At 43.2% G+C, this 11453-nt stretch overlaps 1 protein-coding gene across 1 annotated transcript; it reads left to right on the top strand.

The window, feature by feature from the left end:
• Nucleotides 1-4814: 4814 nt before the first annotated feature.
• On the top strand, nt 4815-11453 carry LOC311128527 (voltage-gated potassium channel regulatory subunit KCNG3-like; the record flags this gene model as incomplete). Its single annotated transcript, XM_084160719.1, has 2 exons — nt 4815-5467; nt 10808-11453. 2 exons carry the CDS (start codon nt 4815-4817, stop codon nt 11451-11453), a joined length of 1299 nt encoding a protein of 432 aa, XP_084016845.1.

Here is an 11453-nt window from a genome sequence, read left to right as displayed (position 1 = left end):
GCACCTTTGGAACTCGTGTGTGTTGATTTCTGGAATGCAGAAGATTCAAATGTGTTAGTAGTGACTGATCACTTTACTAAGCTGGCCTGTGCATATCCATGTCCAAACCAGTCTGCTAAGACTGTTGCTCGTGTTCTCTGGAATAATTTCTTCTGCATTTATGGGTTCGCTGATTGTATCCATTCTGACAGGGGTGCTAACTTTGAGAGTTCACTTATTGCAGAATTACTTCAGTTATCTGGTGTTGGAAAGTCCCACACCACACCTTATCATCCCATGGGTAACGGTCAAGCAGAACGTCTGAATCGCACACTGGGTGGGATGACTAGAGCTCTGCCAGCTAGGTCCAAGGCTAAATGGCCTCAGATGTTGAACACATTGACATTTTCCTATAACTGCACTGTTCACGAGACTACTGGGTTTCTGCCCTTCTTCTTGATGTTTGGACGCACCCCTAGGTTGCCGGTAGATGTTATGTTTGAAAGTGTGCTGTTGGATGGGGACACGGTAGATGTGGATAAGTATGTCCAGTCTCTGGGTGAGGATCTGAGAGAGGCCATGAAATTGGCCCAGCAGCATGCCAGTAAGCAACAAAAGAGACAAGCCGAGGTCTACAACAGACGGTCGAAGGGTCATTCGGTAGAGAAGGGAGACAGAGTTCTACTTGCTAACAAGGGAGAGAGGGGCAAGAAGAAACTGGCTGGTCGCTGGGACAGTGCGGTGTACATAGTTGTTGCGAAGAACAGCTCACTGAACACATATCGTATACAACACCCTACCACTGGACGCATAGAAACTGTGCATAGGAACCTGATTATGCCAGTCAACTTTCTGCCTTTGCCTTCTTGGGAGGAACCTGTGGGTCACAGATCTCTATCGAGTGGTGACGTGATCTCTAAGATGTCTGCAGCGTCCAGCAAAATGGATGGGAGTGACGCAAGGACTGTCCACTGGGTAGCAAGCCTTCCTGAGTCTTCTGGGAGGATACTCCAAGAGGATGGTGGAGTCCCAGTTGATGGAAGTGAAGTGGAACAAACGTATGAATTCCCCTTGAGTGAGGTGTGCTCAGCAGAAGTGGACCAGAGAGAGATCCCCAAAGCCTACAAGAGTTCTGATAGCGAAACTCCATTCAGTGGGGATGGTGCTGTGACATATGTTGTTAACTTGGTTGAAGATGCTTCGTCAGTGTGGTCTGTGACAATCTACCAGGATTCTGATCAGTCGTCTGACACTACTAGTGTTGAGTCTGTAACTGAAAGTGTGCTTGCTCCGGATATGCCGATATGTAGTATTCCCCAACCTGAGGTTAGATCTCTGAGCACGGTTAGTGCTGTCCGTGACATTCCTGCTAGGTTTTTGGGTGAGGGTGTTCGGACTAGACTAGGTAGACTTATTAAGCCAGTGAATAGGCTAATCCAAACTATGTCTACACAGGAAATTAAACAGTTCTTGGTTTCTCAGTGACGGTAGGATATTGCCTATCTTTTCTTTTTTGTGTGTATGTGGTAATCTAAGTGGGTCTTAGAGTGATTTGTGGGTTTGTCTAATATGTTTGACAATTCATGTAACTTTGTGTGTAGTTAATCAGCATAAAATGTATTTGGCATTTTTTGTATACGGTTGAATAAGGGATTAGCTACCTCTTATTTTTCCTAATCCTTCACAGGATCGCTTTCCAGCTGATCGACCATTTGTGGGTCTAGAATTAAGGGACTGCACTGGGTTACTCTGTCGCCCTGTGGGTGTGAAATGTTTTTTTTCTTTCTTTGCTTTGTTACCTTCGAGGTAATGTGTTTTGTTTTGTGCCTATAATCTAGTGTAAAACAGTGGGGGTGAATGTTGTAGTGTGATGTTGTTCCCCTAGATTATGCACCAAGTTGCACACAAGGACAGTTCAAGTAGGCCAGGTCAAGAGGGGATGTTAATAAATTAATAATAATAATAATTCAATGTGTTTTCTTTATTTAATTACAGCTGCATAGCTAATGTAATTTTTTTGTGTACAAACATTTTTATATGTCTATATTGTAAATACACCTGATTGTAAACGTTTTGTATATTTTGGTTTGGTCCATCGCGGGTTATCTGTACTTACGTACCCTCTTATTGTTCTCTTTTGCCTGACTTTCAACTAGCAAGGTATGTTGTCCTTGGCGCTGTATTTTGTCAATATAAAACTGTGGTAAAGTTACACAAAGTGCTGTTACGCAACTATAGGTTTTGTTACAATGTGGACAGTATAAAGAATTATGTTAACAACTTTCACAGAGCTCGCTAATTAGGGTACCTATTGTAACTCGGGAGTATTTGGGACAGTGTTTGAGTGAGTTTCTATGTGCTCACGCAGGTGGCCGAGAGCTGTGACTGCACCAAGGGCTAACATATTGTGTGTTGTCTCTTCGTGTGCAGGTCGAATAAAAATTACCAACCATCAGAATTCCAGTTCTGGCAGTGTCCTAAGTAAAAGTACACAACGCAGAACGAACCACGCTACACCTGCTTTAGACTATTATACACTATTATTATTATTTTTGATTATGGCTTTTACATTGATTACCAGTTATATGGTTACTATGTCTCAGGGAGGGGCTAAGATAATATAAGGGCCAGTTTTGGTAGGGCAGGCTGATGTGAGCCTGGTAGACCTATATGTCCCCCAACCTTAGTCTCAATGGTTTGTAAATATATATTTTGGATTATTTTAAAATATCTCAATTGAATGTCTGGATAACCGCATATTCATCTGCAAATAAAAGCACAACTTGCACCTGATCCAGCCCTTACGACTGGTACACGGTCCCTATTTAATAGGAAGCCTTTCCAGTTCCCCCTACCAGATTTCTTCTTCTTGTTTATAACTACTGCCATTAAATACGATTCTCCCAGGAACAGCTGCCGATTCGTCGCTATTCAATTCAATGGTGCTGAATCTCCAAGCATCCTGCAGCTTGTAATTTGTGAGTGTCTATAAATCTGTCACATCCACTGTATTTTTCCTGGAGGCCTCCTCAACTGTGGCAACATGCTCCCTCTAGCTGTGATGCTGTTAAAGACAAATACATTACATGACCAAAAGTATTGTTGAACATCTCATTCCAAAATCATGGGCATTAATATGGAGTTGCTGCTGTAACAGCCCCCACTCTTCTGGAAAGGCTTTCCACTAAATATTGGAACATTGCTGCAGGGACTTGCCTTCCATTCGGCCACAAGAGCATTAGTGAGATCAAGCATTGATTATGGGCAATTAGGCCTGGCACGCTTTGTGCACGGGGGCATTGTCATGCTGAAACAGGAAAGGGCCTTCCACAAATTGTTGGCACAAAGTTGGAAGCACAGAATCATCTAGAATGTAAATGTATGCTGTAGCGTTAAGATTTCGCTTCACTGGAACTAAGGTGCCTAGCCCAAACCATGAAAAACAGCCCCAGACCATTATTCCTACTCCACCAAACTTTACAGTTGGCACTATGCATTCGGGCAGGTAGCATTCCCCTGGCATCCGCCAAACACAGATTTGTCCGTCAGACTGCCAAATGGTGAAGTATGATTCATCATTTCAGAGAACACGTTTCCACTGCTCCAGAGTCCAATGGCGGCTAGCTTTACACTACTCCAGCCAATGCTTGGCATTGCGCATGGTGATCTTAGGCATGTGTGCGGCTGCTCGGCCATGGAAACCCATTTCATGAAACTCCCGACGAACAGTTATTGTGCTGACGTTGCTTCCAGAGGCAGTTTGGAACTCTGTAGTGAGTGTTGCAACCGAAGACAGATGATTTTTATGCGCTAAGCGCTTCAGCAATCGACTATCCCGTTCTGTGAGCTTGTCTGGCCTACCACTCCTAAACGATTCCACTTCACAATAACAGCACTTACAGTTGACCGAGGTAGCTCTATCAGGGCATACATTTGACGAACTGACTTGTTGGAAAGTTGGCATCCTATGACGTTGCCACATTGAAAGTCACTGAGCTCTTCAGTACTGCCATTCTACTGCCAATGTTTGTCTATTGAGATTGCATGGCTGTGTGCTCGATTTTATACACCTGTCAGCAACGGGTGTGGCTGAAATAGCCACTAATTTTAAGGGGTGTCCACATACTTTTGTATAAATATTGTATCTCTGGGTTCTGAAGAGGAGAGCAATCATCCGTGATCACTGATTTTTTATGTGGCCCTCCGAAGATGAATTACCTGAAACATTGTAATAGACGTGGTGCTGCATATTGATAAAATACTTAAGTTATCATATGCCAATTTAATGAGAAGTACTTTTGTCAAACAGCACATATGGGCTCAGGGCCTACTGTGATTAGGCATATATTTGTAATAATTTTACAGATATAACGGACTGCTATCGATCAACTCATAAAATGTGAAAGAAATATATCCTGCTTGTGTAGAGGGTGGCTGCCATCGATTGCAATAAGCGATCGTTTGCAATACATCGTGTGTCTTAAAGTGTGTGTGTGTGTGCGTGTGCGTGTGCGCGTGTGTGACATCACCACTGGGATCTGCACCCGGAGGACTGGTTTGTTTGGACACTGAGTGCGCTCAGAACACCAGTGCGATGTCGCGCAAGGATAGAGTTGCGCGCTCTGTTGCATAGTCCTCACGACACAACTCCAGTCGGCCAGATATATCTCTCTCAGAAGGAGGAAAATGACGCAAAAGCTTGTTATAGCGGCCAAACGCAATGGGGACATATTGACTCCGATATTGGATTTGGAGAGGAATAAAGCATGATGGTTGTATAAAACGCACAGGGTGCCATTTTCAGTACTCTACAAACACCTGTCAACAGCTGAAAGATGAAGTTTGGGAAGAGCATCTGTATCCTTAATGTGGGTGGCACAAAATATGCGTTCTCTAAGGATGTGATAAAAGATTTCCCTCTGAGTAGAGTGAGCCGTTTGCACAAATGCGCCTCGGAGAAAGAGGTACTGGAAGTGTGCGACGACTATGATCGGGAACGGAACGAGTTTTTCTTTGATAGGCACTCCGAGGCTTTTTGTTTCATCATGCTGTACGTGAAGTACGGGAAGCTACGTTTTGTACCGCAGATGTGCGAGCTGTCATTCTATAACGAGATGATTTACTGGGGGCTGGAGAGCTCACACTTGGAGTTTTGCTGCCAGCGGAGACTGGATGATAGGATGTCCGACTCATACATTCATTTCTCCGAAGAGGAAGCCAAACTCGAGGAAGAAATGAGGGGCGAGAATTTGGTGACTCGCGTGGTCACAGAGAGAGAGGACTCAAAGTGGCTGGAGAGAATGAGAATAACTTTTGATGAGCCGACTTCATCCGTCGCAGCACAAATATTGGCCTCAGTGTCCGTTATATTTGTTATAGTGTCCATGGTGATGCTTTGCGCGAGTACTTTGCCAGATTGGAAAACCGTTGAGAACAACAGCGTGGAGGAGCACAGGTACAATCCAGACTCTTTAGACCATCCATCCGGGTATATATGTCCTATCTTTTTATATTTTTCCAGATTTCCCAGTTATTTGATTGTCTGCAATGTGGTACATGCTTCTATGCTCTACTTCTCAGTAAAGGACCGCAAGAGATCCACAACGTGTTATTTCAGCTGCTGTGAATAGCCTACACATACCCATGCACATTTTACCCTACACTTCTGCAGGGCCGGCTCCAGGCATAAGCAACATAAGCGGTCGCTTAGGGCCCCTCCCAAAAAAACTAAACTTACTGTTGAGAGTTAGAATAGTAGAATACACAAGGTGTAAGTTCGAAATTTGGTTATAAATCAGCAGTTTTTTTATTGTTTTGTCAGTCACTGACAGTCACTCAATTAGCCACGTCAGCTAACAATTGTTAGATTGGTAAATTAGTCTAGCCAGTTATCTAAACTTGTAGTAATCATTGCTGAATACAGACCGGGCATGCAGTGGCCCTGACCTCCAGGGGGCCCTCATTGATTTTGTTAATCATTCTCACTTAGATATCATTGATATGGCATAAGTCATGGCAAAATGTGTAGAATTGCAGGAAATTAGCTTTAAAACTGAAAAAATATATATCCACATCATGGCAAAATGGGTAGAATTGCAGGTAATTAGCTTTAAAACTGCAAAAGATTATCTCTGCCCCATAGCAAAATTAGTCGAATTTTATGGAATTTGTTGTGAAATTGAAAACATTTCTCTCCACCCCATGGCAATATGTGTAGAACTACAGAAAACGTGCTTTAAAACTGCAACATTTTCTCTACGACCCATGGCAAAATGTGTAGATTTGCAGGAAATTTACTTTAGAACGTATATATTTCTCTCCACCATCAAGAGGGGGGCCACTAAGGGGGACCCCACAACCAAATCTTGTTTAGGGCCCCCAAAAGGCTAGAGCCAGCCTTGCACATCTGTATCTTTTAGAACTCATGCTAATTTAGAAGTATATATTGTTGTATTCTGCATATGATACAACCTCTAAATCTCAAGTGTGTATTAGGCCTACTACAGTAGTCCTGACCACAGCTGTCCTGGTGGGGAAGGGGGCAGAGGAGGAGCTGAATGTTTATCAAAGTTAAATGTCAAGGGAGCTTCTGGTCGGATCTTACAAAGTGAACAACACATTTCATGTGGCAAAGTCTCCATTTTGTATGTCGGTCAATTGTCATTATAATATGACATATTACACACTTTCAGCTTAAAGGTGTTCGAACTAAATGTTCATTGCCATAAGCACCACTGTCCCTTGAACTATTGTCGTTTCTGTCTCTGAGTTCTCAATTGTTATGCATTTTATCTTTCAGGACTAAAACGTCATAGTCTTTAACGCAAGAGAGGCTGAAGAACTTCACAAGTAGGAGCGTTGCCTCTCTTGTAACAGACAAGACTTACTGTCTTTGCTCCCTTTTTGGATAAGTGTGTACAGTCGTGGTCAAAAGTTTTGAGAATGACACAAATATGAATTTTCACAAAGTCTGCTGCCTCAGTTTTTATGATGGCAATTTGCATATACTCCAGAATGTTATGAATAGTGATCAGATGAATTGCAATTAATTGCAAAGTCCCTCTTTGCCATGAAAGTGAACTTAACCCCCAAAAAACATTTCCACTGCATTTCAGCCCTGCTACAAAAGGACCAGCTGACATCATGTCAGTGATTCTCTCGTTAACACAGGTGAGAGTGTTGACGAGGACAAGGCTGGAGTTCACTCTGTCATGCTGATTGAGTAAGAATAACAGACTGGAAGCTTTAAAAGGAGGGTGGTGCTTGAGATCATTGTTCTTCCTCTGTTAACCATGGTTACCTGCAAGGAAACACGTGCCGTCATCATTGCTTTGCACAAAAAGGGCTTCACAGGCAAGGATATTGCTGCTAGTAAGATTGCACCTAAATCATCCATTTATCGAATCATCAAGAATTTCAAGGAGAGAGGTTCAATTGTTGTGAAGAAGGCTTCAGGGCGCCCAAGAAAGTCCAGCAAGTGCCAGGACTGTCTCCTAAAGTTGATTCAGCTGCGGGATCGGGGCACCACCAGTGCAGAGCCTGCTCAGGAATGGCAGCAGGCAGGTGTGCGTGCAGATGCACGCACAGTGAGGCGAAGACTTTTGGAGGATGGCCTGGTGTCAAGAAGGGCAGCAAGGAAGCCTATTCTCTCCAGGAAAAACATCTGCAAAAGGTACAGGGATTGGACTGCTGAGGACTGGAGTAAAGTCATCCAATAACAGTTTGGTGACAAACAATGCCTTTTCCAGCATGATGGAGCACCTTGCCATAAGGCAAAAGTGATAACTAAGTGTCTCGGGGAACAAAACATTGACATTTTGGGTCCATGGCCAGGAAACTCCCCAGACCTTAATCCCATTGAGAACTTGTGGTCAATCCTCAAGAGGCGGGTGGACAAACAAGAACCCACAAATTCTGACAAACTCCAAGCATTGATTATGCAAGAATGGGCTGCCATCAGTCATGATGTGGCCCAGAAGTTAATTGAAAGCATGCCAGGGCGGATTGCAGAGGTCTTGAAAAAGAAGGGTCAACACTGCAAATTTTGACTCTTTGCATAAACTTAATGTAATTGTCAATAAAAGCCTTTGACACTTATGGAATGCTTGTAATTATACTTCAGTATACCATAGTAACATCTGACAAAAATATCTAAAAACACTGAAGCAGCAAACTTTGTGAAGACCAATACTTGTGTCATTCTCAAAACTTTTGACCACAACTGTATGTATCGCTAACTGTCCAAGGTGCTGATTTTAGTGGCATCCGACAGTACCTGTCCAAGGTGCTGATTGTTTGTGGTAGCCTACTACAATATTCAGGACCTGTCCATGGTGCTGATTCCTGGCAGAATAGGCCTACTATTGTCATATGAGACCATCGAGGAGACAGATGATAATAACGATGTATTGCTTTTTCTTGGTGTAATACACTGTCAGGCTCATGTCAACTTTTTTTTTTAAAGACTTTTGATGTTTTGCAGGAGATTAGAACATACATCAATCAAATGTAGCCATTTATCAATACATATAACTGTCAGCCAATACTTCTGTCCATTTGTCTACAGAGCTGTTTGTCATCCCTTTCTTGTCTGCTCTCACTCTGCTCTTTAACCTGTGTGTCTGTCTTGTATCCATGACTGCCACGCGGACCGCTCTCAAGGTATTGGTAGCTGAAAGGCACCCAACAGAATCAGTGTGTGTGTGTGTGTGTGTGTGTGCGTGCGTACAATTGTCGGTAATGCAGGTAGGTATTGTTCTAAGTAAATCGTGGGAGGTTATAGTTGTACCTGATTTACTTCCCTTTTTAAATGGGCAAATGTTGTATTAAAGTGAGCATTACATCACAAAGGCCAGTTGTCATAAGGTAATACAGTAAAGGGGACTTCCATTCTACTGCAACAACTTTGGATGTACTGAGCACTTGCACCAAGCCCTCACCTGAATGCAAATGACAAAAGTTTATATTTGGTCAAAATGTAATAATTGTCAGCATATAATTGACCCAAGGCAAGAATGCTTTATGTATAGCAGGTTGGGAAAACATTTATAATTGATGATATCGACAGTGACCCCTCAACATCACCACAAAATAATTATGTGAGATTATTCAGTGTATAATTTATAGTTGGAAAATATGAATAACAAATGTATCAATATTGCATTAATTGAGTTAGGTAATCATATATGAGATGTTATAATGTATGAGATGTCCGAATTCATTTATATCAGCATTTGAGAATAGCATATTTTGATGGACTACACTAAAACTGGCTTTTGAATGGCTCACTGGAATCCCTGGTTACAGCCCTACCTCTACTCGGAACCTTTGTGTCAGCCTGTCCTCCCACTCTCTAAACTTAATAGGCATGCTCAGGGCTCAGTCTCAACCAGGTCTAACTTGCCTTTAATTCATGGTTGAATTGAGGGAAAAGAAGCCTCCAAAAACCCTGATCAGTATGCCTCTACCATCCTCTTGCCCTGGAGGATACCCATGGAGCGGCAATACATCTGTCCTTATTCCTTATAGTCCCCTCAAAGCCCTCAAGGTCTAGGAATGGTCTCCAAATCAAATGAAAATCGAAGATGTGCATGCCAGTTTTATTTGTCATTTATTGCTGTTACAGTGCCTTCAGAAAGTATTCAAACCCCTTGACTTTTTCCACATTTTGTTGTGTTACAGCCTGAATTTAAAATAAATTACATTGACATTTTGTGTCACTGGCCTACACACAATACCCCATAATGTCAAAGTGAAATTATGTTTTTAAACATTTTTACAAATTACTTAAAAATGATAAGCTGAAATGTCTTGAGTCAATAAGTATTCAACCCCTTTGTTATGGCAAGCCAAAATAAGTTCAGGAGTAAAACTGTGCTTAACAAGTCAGTCGCATGGACTCACTGTGCAATAATAGTGTTTAACATGATTTTTGAATGACTACCTCATCACTGTCCCCCACACATACAATTATCTGTAAGGTCCCTCAGTCGAGCAGTGAATTTCAAACACAGATTAAACCACAAAGACTAGGGAGGTTTTCCAATGCCTCGCAAAGAAGGGCACCTATTGGTAGATTGCAACAAAAAAAAAAAGCAGACATTGAATATCCCTTAGAGCATGGTGAAGTTATTAAATCATTGCTTGTAGAAAAAACTATAATACCGTAAATTACAACCTGACCTTAAAAGGCAGAATATCTTCTGCATGTTCTGGAATAAAAACATGCAGGTGGTCAGGTTGGTAAATTACAACAGGATTACATTGTGAAATGTCTATATTGCATCAAAATGTAAGAGTGTCCATAAGTCATAAGGCTCCAAGACTATAGCCTACCAGCTGTTTGAGAGTGAAGCTTTATGAGTTATCAATGTGGTGAGACTGAAGCCTGCTATGAGTCGCTGGTCAATCAAGACCCACTATCGATACAGTAAAACAGTATTGTATAAGGGATTGACAGCTCCCTTCTTCAATAGAACTTTACTCTCCCACTGCTCCTACATTCTAAGAAAAAAGGGTTCATAAAGGGTTTTCTGTCTGTCTTTGTAGGATAACAATTTTTTGGTTCCAAAACCTTTTCACCCAACGAATAGGCCCTAACCCTCAATATACCCTTTAAGGAGCCCTTCAGTGAAAATGTTCTAACTTGAACCAAAATGGGTTCTACCTTGAACCAAAAAGGTTTCTGCTACAGCGATAGCCGTAGCAACTTTTTTCTTTAAGAGTGTAATGTCTGCAGTCCATTGCTTGTAGATATAGTGTGTAGACCTGTAGTGGAATCCCCTTCTCTCCTTCTTGCGTTAACTCTGCCTGGTTCTCCCTCCCACAGGATCATCGAGGCTGTGTGTATCAGCTGGTTCACCGCTGAGTGCATCGTGCGCTTCATCGTGTCGCGGGACAAGTGTGAGTTTGTCAAACGGCCCCTCAACGTCATCGATCTACTAGCCATCACGCCCTACTACATCTCTGTCTCCATGACGATGCTGACAGGTGAGAACTCCCAGCTGCAGCGGGTGGGCGTCACCCTGCGTGTCCTGCGCATGATGCGTATCTTCTGGGTGATCAAGCTGGCCCGTCACTTCTTGGGTCTGCAGACTCTAGGGCTGACACTGAGGCGCTGCTACCGGGAGATGGTGATGCTGCTGCTGTTCATCTGCGTGCCCATGGCTATCTTCAGCGCTCTTGCCCAGCTGCTGGAGCATGGCCTGGACTTGGAGTCGCCCAACGAGGACTACGCCAGCATCCCCGCCGCCTGTTGGTGGGTTATTATCTCCATGACCACTGTGGGCTATGGAGACATGTACCCCATCACCGTGCCTGGGCGAGTGCTGGGTGGTCTGTGCGTGGTAAGTGGCATCGTGCTCCTGGCGCTGCCCATCACCTTCATCTACCACAGCTTCGTGCAGTGCTACCATGAGCTCAAGTTCCGCTCGGCCCGCTGCACACGGAGCCTGTCCGCAGAGTTTCTCAACTGA

The sequence above is a fragment of the Coregonus lavaretus genome, assembly GCF_964263955.1.
Source record: "Coregonus lavaretus genome assembly, chromosome: 1".
Lineage (NCBI taxonomy): Eukaryota > Metazoa > Chordata > Actinopteri > Salmoniformes > Salmonidae > Coregonus > Coregonus lavaretus.
The sequence above is the reverse complement of the archived record's forward strand: the minus strand, read 5'-3'. Positions and strand labels throughout refer to the sequence as shown.